Raw genomic sequence first — 22631 nt, 5'->3', positions numbered from 1 at the left:
TGAATATCTGACAAGTATTTTAGGATATGTTCAACAGTCTGGTTCTACAGTACCTTAGAGATGCTAGACAAGACACCGTACTGGGAAACTAATTTTCTCTTTTTTAAAAAAATAAGAAAATAATAACAGGTAAACTCTAGCCCGACTCAAAAATGTTTTAAGTTTGTACAGTTATCCATTATTTTATCTGCTCAGTTCATTATCCCTCACAGTCAAGGTATAAATACTTTTGAAGTAGTTATTAAACATCTACAAATAAACATTCATATACACTCGGACACTATATATCTAGATAGATAGATATGGCTAGACACCATCATCTCTCTAGATACTGTCCTTTTGTATCAAAAAAATTATACAGTGGGTTCTGAACGGTTTTGTATTGAACAAATCCTGGTGTTTATTCTATTCAAGTAGATAGAATTTCTCTGTTTACAATCACCTAAAATGAAGTTATATTGGTTTTCTGAGCTTTAGCTGTTCTCAGTGATTGATTGATGCCTGACTTTTTCTCCTTGCACACATGAGAATTGGAAGTGGAAAATCAAACTGCTCACTCTAGCTGCCCCATCTGGGACCATCAGCATGACACGGAGGTGGCGGGGTGCCCCCGGGTGTTAGTCTGGTTTTACCTACTCTAAGTAAGCCACACTCTCCTGCATTAGAGGTACCACTATTCTAATAGTCTTTCTGGATTATTTCTGAACAGTTTACAGGCTCCACTGACCATTGCTTCTATTGTCCTTTTAAAACATAGTATTTATTTACATTTTAAAAACTTTCTTTTGTTTTTGCCTTTTTTTAAACTAGATCCTTACAATAAATGAGGATGGATCACTTGGTTTGAAAACCCCCAAATCTCACGTTTGTGAGCACTGCAATGCTGCCTTTAGAACCAACTATCACTTACAGAGACATGTCTTCATTCATACAGGTATTGAATAAAAACGGGCTTGTGGCCATTAAGATTATTATCATTGTTATTTTCATCTTCGTATAAATGTCATCTAGACTTAAGACCGGAGCTAACTTGGCATTGTCAATCAGAGTTTGTAGCCAGACTGTCAGGAGGAAACCAAGAAAGACTTTAAATGAGAAGACAATTAGCATGGATATATACATTTAATAATCTTAATTGGGTACTTACTTGGCTTAAAGCACTCCTTTTAACTAGCAAAACTGCTTAAGAATGTATTAAGAACCTGTCCCATTCATCTTTCTGTGCTAGGTGTATGACAGCACAGGCAATGTTTGGAAATCAGGTATTAGAAATGATAGCTAACAAAAGTAGAAGTTAAAAATCGTGAAATTGTTGAAAATAGAACTAAAGAGTGATTTCACACCTTTGGAAAAGCAGGCTAGAAATGTTAGATGACTTGGGGCTGGGGGTAAAGGAGAGGGAGTAAGGAGGGAGAGTTGATGAACTAGGAAAATAGCCAAAGGAGAGAGGATGCGAGGAGGCTGAGGAAGTGCCAGGCCCTCAGAGGCTGGAGCTGGCGGGGAGTCTGTGGAGCAACACCCAGGAGGTCATCTCTGTAAGGGTCTAGCCACAGTGATGGCGGCATTGGAGGCTGGAGGCGGCTCCTGAAGGTGCCATGGCAGGGAGAGGAAGGTGTCCAGGAGCCTTGCAGCATGAAGCCAGGCTTCCCAGTGGAGCAGACCCCACATTCTGGAATGAAGAGCGCTCCAGCAGAGAGGGAGGGAGGGATGATCAGCCACAGAACAGGGTGGGCATGCCTTCAGATAAGGACGAGGAGATACAGGACACGCTGGGTGGCCTGGAGAGTGCTTTATTGTGTGTCTTTCTCTTTTCCTTAGAAGGATGTCAATTAAATTTTTTCTGTGTGTGATTGTGAAAACGTGAGATTGTAAATCCTGGAGGAAATTGTTGAGGGAAAGTAGAACTGTTAATGAAAATGTTTTTTAAAATCATAAGGAGTTTTAGAATTTTCCAAAATTGGGGCTTCTAAGACTATATAGCCTCAGAAATAGTGACTTAAATGTTGTTTTATTCATTAACTAATGTATGGATGTCAAATTATTTTAAGGCGAAAAACCGTTTCAATGTAGTCAATGTGACATGCGTTTCATTCAGAAGTACCTGCTCCAGAGACACGAGAAGATCCATACCGGTGAGTGCTGCGTCCTTCCTAAGCTCCTGGGCGGCGGAGCGGCTCGGCAGGCGGAGGGAGGGCAGGTGTCTAATAAGGCGCACGATCTTGCCCACTCTAGTCGTCCCTACTGGCTTAAAACCATCAATCTCGCTGTCCTTCTCTCTCCCTCAGTAAAGCAGTGTTGCTAGACCCAGGCTTCGGTGTCCTGTCCCAGTGAGTTACTTTGAAATAGTTCCACAATAACCTAAATTACATATGAGGAGGAAACCTTCCTGAAATAGCTGTTTCTCCAGCTAAGTAAAATGATCACTCACACTGATTAGCTTGTGGCCTAAACACTAGAGCAGTAACACCCTCTTTGTCTCTCCTTTCTGTGGCTTACTGTAGCGAGAGAGACAGCTAACTGCTGGTGACTACTTCATCAGTGTTAATGATTTACAGACCAGTGTTTCAGAAGATCACTTTTTAGTATACATGATAACATTTTAAGTCTCATGTTAAAGCGAGTGTATTTTTTATTTTTTTAATGGAAGTAAAACCAAGTTTTATAAGTGACTTGATTTAGTAGACTGTTGACTTTTCTCCTTTGATATCCCTAAGCATTGTAAAAGAGGGTTCTTTGAAATTGATTTATGATTTACAGTGTTTGGGGAACACACACACACACACACACACAGAGAGAGAGAGAGAGAGAGAGAGAGAGAGAGAGAGAGAGAGAGAGAGAGAGAGGGAGGGAGGGAGGGAGGGAGAGAGAGAGGGAGGGAGACTGTGTGTGAGAGAGCGTGCGCAAAGTTGGTACATCTGTAGAGTGTTTTGGGGTTTTGTATTTCAGTGGAATTGGGAACGGTGATGAGAAGGCACGAACATTGAAATATTAAATTCTCTCTAGTTCTCTGTATTACTGCTCAGTTGAGGACCTGCCCTGACGTTGTTTCGATGTAGTGCAGCACTGGGGAAATGGGATCCTTGGGCACTCTGTCCAGTAGAAACAGCCTTTGTTGTTGGTCACTTCCTGCCTCTTTGTTGCCATCAGAAAGAGGCCTGAAGGTGGCTGTTCTGCGACCCAGTGCCCCCTGTACAGCATGTCTGTCTGCAGTTGCTTTCCTTTTGAGAGAGGGTCTTGCTCTGTATCTAAGATGGCCTGGAACTCAAGTCTGTCCTTAAGCCTCAGCCTCCTGAGTGCTGGTATTATCAGCATGAGCCGCCATGCCTGGTTCAATGTTCTGCGCTTTCACATACCATTTTATATATCACTAAATGAACATTTATCACTTTCATATATACAGTGGAAGAAAAAAATGTGCAGATTTTATGTGACTAAATAGTTAAGTTGAAATTTCAATGTAATTATAAAACCATCCGATAAAAGGTGAAAATAGTTAGACATTTTCATGTGTTTATTAGATTTGATGATTTATTCATTCAACTGGTGATTGATCCTCCAATGTTTTTCAGGTACTAAGAGTACACAGACTGTATGGAAGGGTCTTCTGTTTTCTTTTGGAGATAAGAGACATATAAATAAGCATGATGTGATTAAGTGCTGTAGGTTTCTTGAGAGTAAACTGCTCAGGGAAAGCCTCAAAAGCTGCTGAGCTAAGTTAAAATCTGTGTGTGTGAATGGGTGGGTGAAGAGGATCTGAAAAATGAGACCTACTGCTCATCCTTAGGTCAGTCTGTCATGCTCACTCTGTGAGTCCTAACGCCCTGATCACAGTCTTGTAGCAGCAGCTCTGTCCTAGTCTCATTCCTGAGAGAACAATGTAGGGGAAAAGCGCTTATTCTAGGTCACAGTTGCAGGCTGCAGCCTGTCACAGGCAAGACAAAGCAGCAGAGAATGCATGCATGCATGCATGCTGGTTCAGCACTCTCTCCTCTAGGAGCAAAGCGAGGAATGGTGCTCCTCACTTTCAGGCTGGGTCTTACTGCAGCAGTCAGTGTAAGTAAGAAAGTCCCCACACACAGGCTCACAGACCAACCTGATCTAGACAATCCCCCATTGAGACTCTCTTCTCCGGTCATTCCAAAGTGCGTTCCACTGGCTGGGAAAACCAAGTCCCGCTTACTGATTGAAGACACCTGTGCGAGGCTGTGGGCGCATTTGGGGTTTGAGGATGATGAGGAGTTGATTGAGAAATTACTGAATACCAGGTACTGTCATTTAGTCCTCGCAGGAGTTTTGAAAGGCAGGAGGTGTTTTGTTGGTCAGAATGTGTTAGGAAGTGGAGAGAAACTGAGGGCTTCCTTAACCATCTACAGTCTAGTGAATGATGTTGCCCAGACTCCAGCTCAGGCTCTGTCACGAGAGACCAAGATGCAATCACTAAGCAAAATGAGACAGGAAATAGAAATACAGCTTGTGGCTTTTTAAATTTTTCTTCCTGTCACCCAACCAGTTATGATTTAGCTTCTCTGTGTGTTTAGTAACATCTAAAAGGAATGGAAAGCAAAGGGCAGAGTCGTCATCTTAAAAAAAAAAAAAAAAAAAAAAAAAAAAACGCTCAAAAGAACATAAAGACTCCAGAGGAATCACAGCAAGGCTGAGTCATTAGGATTCTTTCTCAGAGAAAAGTCTGTCTGTCTCCCCCCCCAACCCATCCCCTCTCCCCTGTCTCCTGTGTGTGTGCTTACGTGTATACATGTGTGCTATGGTACATACCTAGATGTTGCTTTCTTGCTTTTCGTCTTGTTTTTAGACGGACCCCTCTTGATCTTCTGCCATTGTGCTTTGTATCCCAGGCTGTGGTTTCCACTTCCCATCTCGCAGTACGGGGACAGGGATTCCAGGTGTGCACTGCTGCATCTGGCTTTTTGTGTGGGTTTGGGTCGTCTGAACTCGGGACATCAGACTCACACTGCACTGAGCTGAGCCGTCTCTCCAGCCCCACCAGTTTCTCCTGAAGAAAGGCTCTCCTTTGTCCCATTGCCCTTCCCTTGTGCCCCATCACATTTCATATCAGAACTAATGAAAGCGAATCAACTTTCCTTCTTTAGTTAGTTTTCCATTCCTTTCGTAGATTTCTTTTCTTTCTCTCCCCCCCCCCCCCCACCCCCAGACAGGGTTTCTCCTGAACTCACAGAGATCCGCCTGGCTCTGCCTCCTGAGTGCTGGGATTAAAGGTGTGCGTCACCACCGCCCGGCCTTGTAGATTGTTTTTAAAGACAGGAAGGGGGTTGGGGATTTAGCTCAGTGGTAGAGTGCTTGCTAGCAAGCACAAGGCCCTGGGTTCGGTCCTCAGCTCTGGAAAAAAGAAAGAAAAGACAGGAAAATATTTTTATCTTGAAATCAGATTACCTATTTTGGAACACATATGAAGAATAGTCTCGGCTCTGATGTTCTGCTTTGCTTCCTGTGGCTGTGATAAACACTATGACCAAAAGCAACTTGGGGAGGAAGAGATTTATTTAACGTGACAGATTATAGGCCATCATTGAGGGAGGGTAGGCTGGTAACTAAGGCAGGAACCCAGAGTCAGGAACCGATGCAGACACCACAAAGGAATGATGTTTACTGGCTTGCTTCCTTTGCCTTGTTCAGCTACCTTTCTTATACAGCTCACACCTACCTGCCCAAGGATGGCACTGCTCACAGTGGGCTAGATCCTTCAGTCTCAGTCAGCAACGGAGGAAATGCCTACAGAAGCACCCACAGGCCAGTCTAATGGAGGCAGTTCCTCAAGTGAGAGTCCCTCTTACCAGTTATGTTTAGGTTTGTGTCAAGTTTACAAAACTACGACATATACTTATCTACTTTTCAATTCTTGAACAAGAAATGAGTTACCCAAGGTCAGCTGATGTGAGATTACGGTGAAATGAGCCGTCAATTTTTATTTGTTTTTGGAGATAGGGTTTCTCTGTGTAGCCCTGGCTGTCCTGGAACTCACTTTTTCCTTTGTAGCCCAGGCTGGACTTGAGCTCAGATCCTCCTGCTTCTGCCTCCAGAGTGCTGGGACTAAAGGCATGCGCCACCCAGCCTGGTTCCGAGCCGTCAGGTTTAAAGACTCCCATCTTCCCTACAGGCTTTTGCATCCTGGTAGACCTTATGATATGGTTTCCTCCTGTTCCCTCACCGCCCACCCCATTCTCTGTTCCTTTGCAACATGAATGAAACTCATTACTGGCTTGGCTGATTTTACAAACAATACAGTATTTTCTGAGACTCTTAAAAGCCAAGAATATAGCTAGCTTTGGCTTTTCTATTTCAAACATTTTAACCTGCCCTGGACGGATTATCACTTAAGCCTATTCCTAACAGTGGGCTTGTCTGCTCAGCACTATCTTAGGGGAAAATACTTTGTCATCTAGAAGCTAATCCCAGAAATTTTGGTCCTTCTGGACTATAGCCCTGAAAACTCATGATGTGAGTCCGCTTGGGCCTGGCATTTTCAGCACTTCTGAGAGGTGTATTCCTCTGTAGGAACATTACAGGTCCTTTACTTTGTGTGTGTTTTGGGAGTATGAGCAAGGAGGTGAGTGGCTGAGGCTGAGGGTGAAGACAGTGATTCCAGAACTCCTGCTTGGATATATGCTTCCACGACACTACCACTATCCCTGTCCCTGGTGGGTTTACTTCTGAGCAGCTGCTTTTCCTTTGCGTTTCACGAAGAATCCATAGATAAGACAGAAAAGTGTATGGTTGGCTATGGTCTTCTCTAAGACAGCGCCAGTCTGTTGTTCACTGTGGGGAAGGAAGAATGGAGGAGTAGGACTCTTAAGTAACAGTTTTTAATAGTTTTCTGAATTTCTATAGTAAGCCACAGAATACCTCTTCTGATACTCAGTTTTAGCAAACTATGGCTGCTTTTTATAGTGGCGACAATTTATTTCAGCAAAAAATGCATGAAGCCATGCCTATTTATAGGGAAGTTGATATAAATGCCCCCTTCCAAATTACAAAATTTTGAAAAAAAAAAAAAAAGCCAAATTATTGGTAATTGTCTTTATTGAGTAGGTTTCTTATCTCCTAAAAATTTATTTCAGGGCTGGTGAGGTGGCTTGAGTGGGCCAAGGCACTTACTGCCAAGCCTCACGACGTTTTGTCCCTGGAACCTCCATAGTGGGAAGAGAAAACCGATTCCCACAGGTTGTCCTCTGACCCACACATATGCTGTGGTATATGTGATCCACTCTCCCAATATTTTTCTTTATGCACGTGTATTTTCTTTATGAATATAGTAAGTAGATGTGTTGACACACCTCTGATCCCAACACTTGGGAGGTGGGGTTAGAACCAGGAATTCAAAGCCATCCTTAACTCTACAGTGAATTCAAGGCCAGTCTGAAGTTCCTGTTTTATAAACAGAACAAACAAAAATATTAGGAAGCATTGGAAAACACGTTGATCCTCTTCTTGACTATGACACATTAACAGCCATGTGAAGAAGCTGGGCTGTGTGAGACCCTAAACAAGAACAAACAGAACAGCAGCAGGCAAACCCACCAGTGCTTGAGAGAGACAGGTAAGGCGCGCCAGCAAGGGAGTGGCTCAGGAGCCTGTTACTTAGCCTGGGCTGTGTTCACTCTTCTGATAGTGCGCCTGGCAGGCTAGGCTGCCCACCTGCCTGTACTATACATGCACACTACCGAACCCCATCCCAAACAAGTGTCTCGTGGGGCCTAGACTGCCCTCATTCACTATGTAGCCAAGGATGACTTTGAAATTCTGATCCTCCTGCCTCCACCTGCAGAGTCCTGGTCTTGGAAACATGTGCTAGCATACCTTGTTTCATGAGGATAGGAAAATGAACACAGAAGCCCCCAGTTACTGTATTGGGGACATCATCTCATCCCATCCTCATAGCAGTCCTCGGCAGTAAAGCATGTTCCTGTTTGACAAATAAGGAAACTTAAGTTTTACAACATTTGCTCTAATATATGCAGCTGGTTAATGACATCAACCAGCTCTTCTGAGTTCATGCTGTTAACCAGTTGCTATTGAAAGGGTACGTCAAGTTCAAAGGAAAATTTGAATTGGCAACTTTTGCTTCTAACAATAGAGGCTTTTATTTTGTTCATTCAAGAACACTGGCAGGCCTGCATCTGGCCTGTAGCCTATGGGTAATTGGGTGTGCTTGCCTAAAATGAAGTCTGTGGAGCAGATTGTATCCAGGATGGAGTGGACGGAGGCGACGGAGGCAGGAAGGATGGAGAGGGTGTAAATGATCATTCTGAATAAGCAGGGGGAGGTGGGTAGAGGAGGATGAGAGGATAAGAAAGATTGATTTTAGAATTCTATTAGCTAATCTTGATGTCAAGTTAACGAGTATCGGATTTCTTCTGTGGGTGTTATAAAGCACGGAGCATTGAACTGCTGTGTTTAGAAGAACAGTGAAATTATGGCACTATTGGGATATTTTGTTATTTGTAACTAATATGAGATTATAGTATTTAAGATTTTCCTTATAATTTATTCAGATAATTGGAAATGAATTAACTGCATTTATCTTTAGACATGCAGAAATATTTCTTTCAAAACAATAGGACAACATTGCTGAACCTCAGAGGTGTAGTATTACCTCAGTTTGAAAATTAGACAAGGCTCAGAAACCATAGTTTATTACGGCAAAACAGGAAAGGGAAGTGATTTCTCTGGGAGCTTAGATCTTTGCCACGTTTGGATAGTATTGAAAGCCCTCATTTTCAGAAAAAAAAGCTGTACATATTTCTCAAATTTAATAAATAGCACTTGTTTTGTAGTAACTTGTAACAACAGCAGCTTTAGAAACCATGATGTCCGATACGATGAGCACTTCTCCCTCTTCAGCTCAGACGTTTGGAGACCTCTCAGACATCCGTATTTGAAGTTGCCTGTCTCATAGGTGATGTTTTACTGTGTCAAAGACTGGGTTAAGTAGGTCATCAGCATTCATGACCTAAGTGGGTTTGCAGATGTTTAGATTGGGTGACAGAGACTTCCTGTTTGTCATTGAAGTTTTTCATAACACTTAGCCTTAAAATTCATGTATTTTACTTGAATTTTTTGACCCCAAAAATGCATCGTCTGATGTGTACATAATCATGGTAAAGAAGAGAGTGTAGAATCCTTGAGTAAATGTAAGTTCTTGTAAGATTATTCCTACTGTTCTGGATTCTTTGACAATCTTTACATAGTATCTCTGCCAAGTTTCTATTATTCTCTAAAAGTACCTCAGTGTCGTCATTTGAGTTTTTGAAGATGTAGTTTGTTTTGCCCTTGTGTTTAGTTTTTGGAGAACATTTAACTCTCATTCTGTCGTCTGTTTCCACCTAGTGATGCCTCAGACACCAGTGTGTGGGGTGGGCTGCGGGTGCAGCTCAGTGGTGGTGCAGTGTTTGTCTAGCTGAAGCAGGGTCCTAGGGTCAGTGCCTAGCCAGTGTTCCTCACACCCATACTCCAACAACAGTTTTCTGACTCCTAGGACTCCGTTTGCGCCCTATAATTGAATACAACTCTGACAATCCTTGAGCTAGAATCCAATCCCACAAAAGGGCCTGAACAAAACTACCCTCTCTTCAGATGTAGTTTTAAGTCCTGTTGCCTGTACTTGTGACCGTTGTCACCTGAAGGCTCCCATGACCCCTACTTCAGTTTTATAATGGAACTCAGAAAAGCCTTTTCCTTGTATTTACCACTTTGCTGTAAAGGATATGGATGGACAGAAAGATACGGGGTGAGTCTGGAAGGGTCCAGAGTTGGAGTGCACACTCTGCTTGGTGTGTTGACTCTAGTGTTATGCATGTAGGGGCTTTTAAGGAGAGGTTGGGGAAAGTATGATGAAAATTGAAGGCTAATTAAGGCCTGATGTTTTTGATGAACAGCCTCACCTTGAAGCTGTCCAGGGTGCTACCGAGAGATAACTCAATAAAACAGAAGAGGCTTCTCTAGCCCAGGAAATTCCCAGGGATTTAAGAGCTCTGCTTCGAGAACAGAAGACACTTCCCACACCCATCACTGAGGAAATTGAAAGGATTTCAGGCACTCTGTCAGGAATTGGGGGCAAAGACCGATCCTGGGACAAAAGATACTGAATAGTTCCAACCACTCAGGGAGCTGTGATCAGAACCTGGAGGCAAAGACCAACACCATATTACACTGCCAGGGTTGCTGGTGGTGTTTCTACAAGGAGTCAGTGCTGAGCTACAGTGACTGAAGGCTCAGCCTCTCTGGAACATAGGCAAGAGTATTTTTAAATACAGTAACATACTTAAAGCGAACAATTGCCATATTGAGTTAAATCTCATTAAGGCTTTTTTCTTTTAAGACTATTTTCAAAAAGTTGTGGAAACATTTTGGTTTAACCTGAAGTGAGTCTATCAAGTTTTGTTATAATTGACCATGGGAAATATCTTCATGGAGCAGAGAAAAGTGTTTGGACTAATACAAACCTTGGGCAGGAGAAGCCATTTAAAGTTGGGCTTTTCATTGTGTTATCTGTGGGTACTGCCTTGTGGAACACTTTAAGTGGGAATATCAGCAATGAGATTTATTAGCTCTAGTGACTTAGCTGTCACTGACTGTTCCTGACTTTTCCTACTATATAGCACTGATATTTTGGAAGTGACAAGTTTTGGTGGGAGTTTTTTTAACCTCTTATTTATGTGTGTACATGTGTGTGTATACCATGGAGATTTAGAGGGCAGCTCCCAGGAGTGGGTTCTCTCCTTCCACCATGTGGATTCTAGGAATTGAATTCAGGTCCTCAGCTTTGACAGTATGCATTACAGTATTTTTTATTACTCTCTGGATCACCAAATATAATCTATTTACTGTCCAGTCTTTATAGGAAAAAAGTGCTGTCTCAGGTCTCCCCTTACTCTCTTAGTTCTTAGCCCTCTGCTTTGTTGATGTGCCTGTCTTTTATTCATTCATTCATTCATTCATTCATACATACATACATACACACATACATATATTTTATTGAGACAGCAACTCATTGTGTACCTCCAGCTGGCCTGAAACTGTGTGGATAAGGCTGGCTTTTGAACTCAAGAGATCCACCTGCTTCTGCCTCACAAATGTTGGGTATTAAAGGTATGCGCCACTACACCAGGCCCCAGTCAGTTATTGATTGCACTCATGGTCCCCCTTACACTGATGGTTACTAAACGACACTGTCCCTGATGTCTGTCTCCTGGCACCTGTCCTTTCACGTTTGCCCACACTGTTAGTACTTGGCTTTGAAGAGGCCTTTTCTCCACTAGGACCTACAGTTAGTGAGTCTGCCTCTTTTCTCATTGACTTTTTGTTACTGTGATAAAACACTGACCAAAAGCAGCTTGGGTGAGGAAAAGGGCATTGTCAGCGTACAGATTACAGTCCCTCATCATGGGAAGCCAAGGCATGAACTCCAGCCAGGAACTGAAGCAGAGACTGTGGAGGAAGATCATTGCCTACTGGCTTGCTCCCCTTGGCTTCCTCACTCATCTTCCTTCAACAACTTGTGCCTCGCTGTCCAGCGGTGAACCCCGCACAGTGGCCTGGGCCTTCTGCATAAATTAGGGTGAATAAGATGCCCACAGATGTGCCCACAAGCCCGTCTGATGGAGACAGTCCCTCAGCTGAGGTTCCCTTGTCTTAGGTGTGTCATGTTCAGAGTTCTAACTGTGACAGTCTACTTTGTTGATTTTGACTACAAACATCACTTTAAACTATAATGTTTCCTTTCTTGTACTCAAGGTCTCATATTAATATAATATCAAGTACATTTATTTGTTTGTTTGTTTGTTTGAGACAGGGTTCCTCTGTGTAGTTTTGGTGCCTGTCCTGGATCTTGCTCTGTAGACCAGGCTAGCCTCAAACTCACAGAGGTCCGCCTGCCTCTGCCTCCCAAGTGTCAGGGTTAAAGGTGTGTGCCACCACCACCCGGCAACGAAGTGCTTTTTAAAAAGTCTCATTGTCTTAAAAATTCCAATGATTTAAATGTCAAAGATTTTAAAATGAAAAAATCCAAGGCCGGGCAGTGGTGGTGCACGCCTTTAATCCCAGCACTCAGGAGGCAGAGCCAGGTGGATCTCTGTGAGTTCGAGGCCAGCCTGGGCTACCAAGTGAGTTCCAGGAAAAGGCGCAAAGCTACACAGAGAAACCCTGTCTCGGGGAAAAAAAAAAAAAAAATCCAAAATAAGCAATATATTTTCTTATTCCAGGAGGGAAGAACTGGGACACAGTTAAATTCAGATCAAAGCAAAACCAACATCCAGCAGTGTAAATAGTGCCTGACATTTGGGACTTTCTCATGGTCTTCTAGACCCCAGATGTATTGAGTAGTCCCTCCTCCGCAGCTCTGCCATCTTCACTACACATAGCTTGTTGGGTAGGCTCAGGCCAGCTGCACCCCGCCCTGCCCCTGCTGCGGTTGGTTATCCCATGGTTCTGGCATTTCCAGCATCCAGGGATCTCAGCAGCAGCTGAGGCTGCACCTTCTCCGAGGACCTCTTAGCGTTTCTTCTGACAGTGCCTCGTGGTGCCAAGCCTCAGCTTCTCCATGACCCCTTCGGTACTGTGGCTCTCATGCCGCCAGAAGCAGAATGCACGTTATACTCTGCTTTGGTCCCGTCTGGACCACAGCTTCTCTATTCAGCCCCGAGGAGTACTTCCCAGAAGACTTTGCTGCAGTGATGCTGCTCTCTTACTACTCACAGCTGACTCCAGCTGACCAGCATCTACTGTCACAGTGAGACCCAGGTTTTACATCAGTGATGCTGCTCTCTTCTGAGTCTTCAGCCCCAACCGACCAGAAACTGGGTTCATTATTCAAAATCTAACACAAATGGCCTGTCATTTGTCAGAGCTACTCCCTGGCTTATATCCATGTCCATCGCCCTTTAAAAAGGTTTTTAATTATTTTTTTATGTATATTGGTGGTTTTGCCTGCATGTAAATCTTTTCACCACTTATAGGCCTGGTGACTGAGGAGGCCAAAAGAGGGCATCAGATTACCTGGAACTGGAGTTATAGATGGTTGTAAGCCCACGTGTGGGTGCTGTGAGTTGAACCCGGGTGTGTCCTCTGGACAAACAGCCAGTTCTTGTCGTTATAAGACTTTCTTTTGTGTGGCTAGGGTCCTAGGGATTGAACTCATGACCTTGTGTGTCCTAGGCAAGCACTCTACTACCAAGAGCTACCTTCTTGGTCTCTCCCCCGCCACCACCTCTCTTGTTCATAGTACGTACTTGGCTGGACTTGAATTTTAGTTCAATATAATTGTGTGTTTCTGGTCCTTTGACTTGGAATAAAAAGGCTATGCCAAATTAGAGTCAACTTACTCTACTGGTATTTTGTTTTTACAATTTTACTTATTTTGTAAGAGGACAAGAGTGGTATGTGTTTGCTACAGCTCATGTGTGGAGGTCACAGGCAAGTTCCATGAGTTGGTTCTTTCCATCATGAGTTTCAAATTCAGCTTTGTCAGACCTGGCAGCAAGTCTCTGTGCCCACTCAGCCATCCTGCTGGCCCCGTGAGTGAGGATCATCTAACAACGGGTTCTGAATACCGACTGTGAATGGTTTCTGTAGTTCACTCATCTGGAATGGGCTGTAGTTGACTCAGTGGACCATTCCACCATCTGTTACTGTAGTGAACAGAGCTAGGCCTGCTTGATGTGTTGTCTTGTGTCTCCTTCTTCACTACATGGCACACAGCAGAGCTGGGTAGCTGGGACAAGTGTGTGACCTCTCAAAGGCAGATTGATAATGTGGTTTAACACACTGAAACTTTTATTTTATTTTATTTTATTTTTTGAGACAGGATCTTACTATCTAGCTCTGGCTGTCATGGGACTCACTGTTACTTAGGCTGCCTCAAACTCAATAGAGATTTGCCTGCCTCTGCCTCCCAGGTACTGAGATTAAAGGCGTGCGCCACCTCGCCTGGCTGTACATAGTCCTCTTAAAGGAAATGTTGTCAGCTTTTTCTCTTAAACATGTTTGCAGACTTTCTCCTTTCTATCAAACACCAGCGTTCCTGTCTCCTTCTCACTTTTGATTGATTGCCTAATTCCTGTGTAATGGAGAAGATTGGATTATTCAGACATTGAGATAAATTCCTAACACTACATGTCCTCATCCACATGTTGGAATTTTTTAGTGGAAGATGAGCTAATAACCTTCCTTTGAATGATGGCAATTGAGAGTAGGTAAAGATAGTAAAGGTTTGCAAAATCAGAGTGGTGGAAAGAGATCGAATCACCAGGTCACAGGTTCTGTGGAGGGCAAAGGATGGTTGACATCTAATAAGTAGTGAGTACAATAAGCAGAAATGATGAGGAAGAGTTTGGGAACATTTATTGTATTTTACAAATCATCTGAGGCTTTTCAGTGATTTGTATAGATATGGATAGAAGTAGCTTTATTATTATTATTATTATTATTATTATTATAAATAGCTTTTTTTACTTATTATTTATTTAATTGGATTTTTGAGACAGGGTCTCTTGTGTAGCCCTGGCTGTTCTGGAACTTGCTCTGTAGACCAGGCTGGCCTTGAACTCAGAGATCTGCCTGCCTCTGCCTCCCAAGTACTGGCTTGAAAGGTGTGCACCACCACCATCCAGCCAATAGAGAGCTATTTTAATTTTAGGGGAGAGTGTATGTTGAGCTCAGACTTAACAAGATTTACATAGCAAACAGTATTACCACTTTTAGTGCCAGTTGTCTGTCTTTGTACATCTTTGTATAAACACGCTGTATATTGATGAAGAAGTACTGGCAAATTCTTCAGTCATACTTGATGGTGGTACATTTTCTATCTCTATGATTTTGCCTCTTCCAGAATATTATTTAAATGAAAATGTATGGTATGTAGCCCTAAATCTGATTTCTCTCAGCATAGTAAATTTGAGAGTCTTTCATGTTTTTGATAAATCACTAATTTCTTCCTTTTTGTTGCTTTCCATTTTATGGATATAAGCACTTGTTGAGGCATATTTAGAGTTGTTTCCAACTGTAAAAATTGCATACAGGGGCTAGAGAGATGGCTCAATGGTTAGGAGCACTTGTTGCTCTTGCAGAGGGACCAGGGTTCAATTCCCAGCACCCATATGGTGACTTAAAACCATCTCTAATTCCAGTTTCAGGAGATCTGATACCCTCTTCTGACTTCCATGGGTACCAAGTAGGCACATAGTACCAAACATGTAAGCAAACATTCATGCGAATTAAACAAATAAAGTAAATATTTAGAAAATTTGCATATAGCTTTTTGGTGAACATGTGTTTGATTTTTGAAAAATATCTTATAGTGGAATAACTGGTCTGTACAGCAAATGGACATTCAGTTTTATAAGAAACCAGTAATCTATTCTAAAATGATTGTGCCATTTTGCATTTTTATAGTACCTGATGAGTTTTCAGTTTGTTCTGCTTTGCTTATTTGGTTTTGAGAGAAGGTCTCACTATATAGCCCAAGCTGGCTTCAAGCTCCTGATCTTGCTGAGCGCTAAGATCACAGGTGTGTTACCACCATGTCCCACTTGGTCTGCATTCTTGGCGATGTCATATGGATCTTGGCCATTCTAGCAAGTTTACACTTTGTATTATTGTGGTATTTTAATTTTAATTTAAAAATAAATTTTGTTTGATTTTGTGTGTATGGGTGTTTTCCTTGCAAGTATGTCTGTGGATCATGTGGTGCACACCTGGTTCTAATGGAGGCCAGAACAGAGCATTGGATTCCTTGAGATTAGAGTTACAGAGAGCTGTGAGCCACCGTGTGGGTTAGGTTCTGAGAATTAAACTCAGGTTCTATATAAGAGCAGCCAATGCTCTTCATTTACCTTTTCCTAAGGACCTAAAAGGTTGAACATCCTTTGTGTGAGAGTGACATGTTTGATTCTCTGACTCATTAAAGAAAATTGGATTATTTTCTTACTGTCCAGTTTTGAGATTATCAGTTATATAATTAGTGCCTTTTCTGCTATAGATTGATGGAAGAGATTTCATTCAGTCTTTTCCTGGATAATGTAACAATTAATACTGTTTACCATTAACTTTGTATTTCTTACTATGATATAAAAAATAGGATAATGAGTTTGCATTACTATATTTTCTGAAATATGTAGAAATGTAAGTCTAAAATTGACAGATACTAGATTTTGTTTTTCTTTTTATTACAATTTGAACATGTAAGAAAAAGTTTGGAGCCCAAGTTTATTATTTAGTTCAAAAACCAATAAATAGGTGAATAACTCTGGTTTAGTCACCCCACCACCCATGACTGTGTGCTGAGACCTTTGAAGGGTTACCGCCTAGTATACTAGCCTCGAAGTATGGTACCCGTCTTCTCCAGTGGCTCACTTGTGGCCACTAAAGACTATTGCCAACACTGCCTGGGCTCTACAGCTAACAACAGCTTCTTCAAAGTGCTCTACTCCAGAGAGGCTGGAACTCACCTCCTGGTCTCTCTGCCCTGGCTGGTGACAGATGGGCCTGCCTCTTCTTTGGGTAGTTTACCTCACAGACATGGCCTTAGTGCTGAAATCCCCTGAGCTCTTGACAGAATGTATCAGGACCTCCAGCAGCCAGTCAGCAGCCCAGTGCCAGGCCTGTGCTAGCCTTTGTCTTGACCTTGACCTGGCAAAACCACCAGCGTAGACTTTCGTGTCTAATAGGCCCTGTAAAAGGGGTAGGAGACAGTATGCAGTGGACACTAGCAGGAACCAGAGAGCACCCCATCTTTCACTGTGCTGTTCATATGAAAGCTCATTTTATTATTTTATATATAGTATATGATACAAACATTTACATAGCATATATTTTTCTAGAAATCTAGTTAGACTTTTTTTTTTTTTTGAAATCCAACTGAAGCATTACAAAGAATCTAAATTGGCCAGCCATGGTGGCGCACACACTTCTGACATCTCAGCATTCAGGAGGTTGACGTCGGCATAGCCTGCATGTCATATTTTAGCCAGAGCCACAGTGCAAGATTCCATCTAAAACAACGTATGAATAAATAGTTAGGAAAAACAAATCAAATTGAAAACCGTCATCAAAATGTTTTGACTATGACTATTTTATACTTATACTTGTATAGAAAGATTCATGTTATGCTTATAACTAAAGTGCAGTTGCCACATTATATGTGAAATTACATTGTAATCTCAGTTAAAGACCTGCATTCGTGTTGACTAAACTGAAAGTCAATAAAAATCATGAAGCCTCACTCCTGTTAGAAACAGTTCTATAAAGTTTTAGGTGTACTGTTTTAATACTGTTGAGCTCTTTGTTTCCAAATACTCTGTTGTAAATCATTAAGACAAGTTTCTTTTTATTGAAAAATTTTTTTTCATATAGGGTACTTTGATCACAGTTTTCCCTCCATTTCTCCAGTCTTCCCTTCCCTCACCAGCTATTCAACTTCCCACCCTCCCTTTGAGACGAGGTCTTTATGTAGACCAGGCTGGCCTCGAACTGACAGAGATCTACCTGCCTGTCTCTGTCTCCCGTGTGCCCTCAGGCCTGACCTTTTTCCTTTCTCTTTTAAACAAACAGGCAAATGAAAATAAAACAAACAGGGCTGGGGGGGGGGGGGATCATGAGAGGCTCGTACACATGCAGAGAGAGACATGCACACACAGAAAACACATTTAAAAATTGGAAACCACTAATATACAAGCAAGAGAACAATAAGGTAAAAACTGTAAAAATCTTGGTCTCTCTCTCTCTGTCTGTGTCTGTCTCTGTCTCCCCCTCACCCCCAGGGTTTCTCTGTGTAGCCCTGGCTGTCCTGGAACTCACTCTGTAGCCCAGGCTGGCCTTGAACTCCCAGAGATCCACCTGCTTTTGTCTCCTGAGTACTGGGATTAACCACCGCCGCCAGACTAAAGTGGCTTTCTTACCACTGACCAGAGACTATAGAGTGGAAAAGAGGGAGGCAGAGAGCAGGATATAGAGGAGACAGACTCTGCAAATGAGAATAAAAACAAGTGAGGATCTAGTAGATGGCTCAGTGTGTCAGAGAACTTGCTGATAACTGGCCTGCGGTTGAAGGCGAGAACTGCCTGCAGTTCAAGTTTATTTTTGCTTATGGTTCCAGAGGGAGAGTCCATAATCGCAGTGGAGGCATGGCAGCAGGCAGCCAGTGAGGAAGCAGAAAGTGAACTACTGCAAGTGGCTGGAGGCTGTAAACCAGAAGTTCTCAACCTGTGGGTTAGGACCCCCTTGGGGTTGGCTTACCAGATAGCCTGCACATCAGATATTTACATTACGATTCCTAACAATAGCAAAATCACAGCTTTGAAGTTATTTAGTGTTAATAGGCTTAGGGGCCTATACGTGTGTGTGTGTGTGTGTGTGTGTGTGTGTGTGTGTGTGTGTGTGTCACACACACACACACATGCATACTTACTGTATAGCTTGGCTGACAGAAAAATTAAGTGTAAAGCATGGTTTGGTGGCACACACTTGGGATCCCAGCACTCCAGAGGCTGAGAGTTTGAGGCCAGACTGCATGGTATAGCAAGGCTCTGTCTCTTAAGTGAGAGAGAGAGAGACGGATAGACAGAGAGACAGTATGTTACAATAGCCGTTTTCATGTGTTGCTCAGCATCTGAGTAAGGACAGTGGGTTGTTCTGTTTTGTATTTTTTATATTTAAGTGCCTAGGCCAGTGGTTCTCAACCTGTGGGTTACAACCCCCATGGGGGGGGGTCACATGCCAGATATCCTGCATATCAGATATTTAAGTTACTATCCATAGCAATAGCAAAATTACAGTTATGAAGTAGCAACGAGATAATTTTATGGTTGGGGGTCACCACAACATGAGGAACTGTATTAAAGGGTCACAGCGTTAGGAAGGTTGAGAACCACTGCTATAAACCCTCAAACCCCACCCCAGTGATGTACTTTTCCAGCAAAGCCATACCTCCTAAAGTTTTCATAAGTTCCCCAAACAACACCATCAACTAGGGACCAAGTGTTCAAATACTTGAGCCTAGGGTCACTTCTCAACCACTACTTGGCGGGCATCTCCCCAGCTTGGTCTCGGATTTGCTCTATATCCAAGAATAGCATTGGATTTGTGGTCCTCCTGTCTTGGGATGACAGGTCTGTGACCCATACCTGGCCCATGTTTCTCAATCAGAGATTATAGCAGCCTATAGATTATAGGAGGAAAAACAGCCTGGAAATAGATCTGTTCTTTGTAGGGTTATCAGAAGGAGACTTTAAAAAAAATGTAAGGTGTCACTAATGTATTTTAGAAAATAGATGAAAAATGAATTTTACCAGAGAATTGCATCCTATGAGTAAGGAACATGGAAGTTCTAGAGTTGAACAGTATAGTAAGTGATATAACATACAAGCTTAATGGAAGAGTAGAGGCCATAAAAGAGATTAGCAAATTGGAAGTCATTGAGAGGAAAATAGCATGGAGAAGGGGGAAGCAGATGAGCGCTGATGGAGGGTTAGTTACTTGAGCAAGGACAACTTAGCAGTGACTACTGCACTGGGGAATGGACTCCTCCCACACATAACCGTTAAGAGCCTAGAGGCCCTCAGAGCGTGATAGGACCTTACAAGCTCTCCCCCATCCATAGCTGAATGCTGATGGGCCCAGTTTTGTGGAAGTCTGAAGCAGTAGCCACCAATACCGTGAATAAATGGATACAACAGCCATATTGTGTCAGGAAGGCCACACATAGCACTGATGCCTGTATCTTCAGGTTCTTACAGTGTGCTGGGCTTTGGAGGGGTGATAGAGATAGATGTCCTGTTCAGGGTAAGAACTCAGTAGTCACTCACTCTCAGCACTTAGACCAGTCCATGAGTCGTCACATTAAGTCTTGTCACCACCAACAGGAGTGTCTCTGATCAGGGCTGAGAGCAGCATTAACCTATGGCTGTAAACATCCGTTTTTGTTTTTAGATAGACTTCCATGTATCCCACCCTGGCCTTAAACTCTCTTTGTAGTTGAAAATAATGTGGAGTTTCTGATCCTCCTGTCTACCTCCCTAGTGCTGAGATGACAAACACACACAGCCACACTCTGTTTATATGGTATTGGGGATCAAACCCACTGCCTTCTGTGTGCTAGGCAAACCCTCTGTCAACTAAGCTACATCACCAGCTCATTTTCTTTTCAATAGAGATAATAAAGTCATCAAATATTATATGGCCTCTTCACAGTGTTGAAAATCAATGTAGAGTTCTGTACCCAAGGAATTACCCATCAAAAGTGTGGGTAGGCTGGGCGGTGGTGGCGCACGCCTTTAATCCCAGCACTCGGGAGGCAGAGGCAGGCGGATCTCTGTGAGTTCGAGGCCAGCCTGGACTACCAAGTGAGTTCCAGGAAAGGCGTAAAGCTACACAGAGAAACCTTGTCTCGAAAAAAAAAAAAAAAAAAAAAGTGTGGGTAGAGTAAAAATGTATTCAGATGGACAGGAACTAAGTATGTTTGTTATCAGTGGTCCCACACTGTACGAAACTATAAGCATTTCCTTAGATGGAAGGAAAATGATCCCATATGAAAACAAGGAAATGAGGCTAGCAACATGGTTCAGCAGTAAAAGTTCTTGCAAAGCAGCCTTAATGTCCCGAGTGCCATCCCTAGAACCTGTGTAAAATGGCCAGGTGTGGTGGCATGCATCTGTAATCCCAGCACTTGTACAGTGAGGCGGGGGATGTGCCCGAATTTCACGGGCCAGCTTAGCCTGGAGTATACAGCCCAGCAGCAGAAACGAGAAAGACTCTGACTGTACACAGTGCAAAGAGAAACAACTCCCTGACGTTTCTCTGACCTCCACGTGCACACTGTGGTATGCATGTGCACCTTATACACCTACATCATACACACAGTAATAGATTTACAAAAAGAAAACATGGAAAGGCAGAAGAGTGGCAGAGACATTAAATATGTGGCTAAGGAGAAGCAAGAAGCTCTTCAGCGTCTTCTAGGCTTAAATTATTTTTAGCGTTGAAGTGTGTAGCCGTTGCAAAAGAAAAGAGTCAAGGAAATGGAAGTAATATTCTAAGTCCTAGTGCTGCCATGGAAGTGGTGGTAATTTGTGTTGGCATGAAATAGTTTCTTTTCACATAGCCACTACAAGAATAATAAAACAAAGCCAGGCGGTGGTGGCACACCACCCAGCACTCAGGAGGCAGAGGCCAGTGGATCTTTGTGAGTTCGAGGCCAGCCTGGTCTGCAGAGCAAGTTCTAGGACAGCCAAGACTACATAGAGCCTGTCTCAAAAAACAAACAAACAACAACAAAACAAGAAAGAAAGAATGAAAAAACAAGGTACAGTCAGTATAATCAAATAGGATAGAAAAAAAGTTTAAGAGATACAGTTTGGGTGTCCTTTACCCTAAATGCTTGAGACCTAAAGTATTTAAAATTGAAATGGTTTAGGTTTTGTAATACTTGCTTTTACATAAAATAGCTTAGGGTTGGACCCAAGTAAAACATGAAATTCATTGCCATTACACACATAGCCTAAAGGTAATGTGATAAACCTTTTAATATGCCAGCACTATATTGTAACAATGGCAGGTTAAGTGTGGAATTTACTTGTTTGGTTTTGGCACTCAGAAAGTTTTGGATTTTGGAGCATTTCAGATTTCAAAATTATGGGTTAGAGGTGCTGAGACTATACCTGAGTTGCCCTAAAGCAGTAGAGAGGAGCAAAAGGAACAGAGATCAAATGGTCAAATAGCAAGCAAATGTTTACCCCAGAGTAGCTGAGAAAGTATCCTAAATGTAAATAACTTAAATACTGCAGAATAGCCAGACTATTGCAAAACAAAGCCCTGTGATTGAGAGGTGTATAAGGAACATTGTAATAGAAAAGCATACATTATGCCAACATTATCAGTTCCCTCAAACAGTATCTTTGGTCAAAATCCTTGCTAGTAGGAGTTGGCAGTCAATTGCTTTAGACCACAGTTATCCTGCCCTACTGTTGCCGTTAGCCATCTTCCCTCTCTCCCTGTCTCCCACCCTTCTCCAGCTTTACTGTTGTGTGTGGGGGGGGGGGCGGATATACAGTGTAAAGTACAGTTAATATGGACAAGCAAGTTTTGTTTTGTTATTTTATAACAAAATAATAAGACATTAGGGGCCAGGGAGTCAGCAGAAAGTCTAAGAGCCCTAATTAAGGCGCTGATAGGAAGAACATTTAGTGATGAATGTTTGCTTTTGAGGATGGCTCTTTATCCCTTGATACTATATATAATTAATAAGGAGAAATAGCAAGAAGACTGAGGTGCCTGTATACAGTCTTACATGAAAAGAAGGAAAACAGTCTGGGGACAGGGAGTCATTTCCTGTTAGGAATTCAGTGTGTGTGTGTGTGTGTGTGTGTGTGTGTGTGTGTGTGTGTGTGTGTGTGTGTGTTGGGGGGTGGTCAGCCGACTCTTATGTCCTCAGGACTGTCTTCATTGTTGATCTGTCTTGTAGAGCACCTCCAGTCAAGAGGTGGCCGCATAGAAACAGGCTGATTTGAAATGCTACAAGTCAGAACAGTGTTTACTTAAGCATTTTAAAATCTGTGTGTGTGTGTGTGTGTGTGTGTGTGTGTGTGTGTGTGTGTGTGTTTTGAAAT

The 22631-nt window shown here is 42.6% G+C and overlaps 1 protein-coding gene across 1 annotated transcript in view; it reads left to right on the top strand.

Annotated features, from left to right (window-relative positions):
• Znf148 (zinc finger protein 148) overlaps positions 1–22631 on the top strand; it is a 119876-nt gene that overhangs the window by 87784 nt on the left and 9461 nt on the right. Inside the window, exons 6-7 of the mRNA XM_059276913.1 lie at positions 811–934; positions 2049–2132. Coding sequence (XP_059132896.1) covers positions 811–934; positions 2049–2132 — 208 coding nt within the window. The remainder of the gene's footprint in view (positions 1–810; positions 935–2048; positions 2133–22631) is intronic.

This window comes from Peromyscus eremicus, chromosome 12 (genome assembly GCF_949786415.1).
Source record: "Peromyscus eremicus chromosome 12, PerEre_H2_v1, whole genome shotgun sequence".
Taxonomy (NCBI): domain Eukaryota; kingdom Metazoa; phylum Chordata; class Mammalia; order Rodentia; family Cricetidae; genus Peromyscus; species Peromyscus eremicus.
Note: the sequence above shows the minus strand (reverse complement) of the source record. Positions and strands in the feature narration are given on the sequence as shown.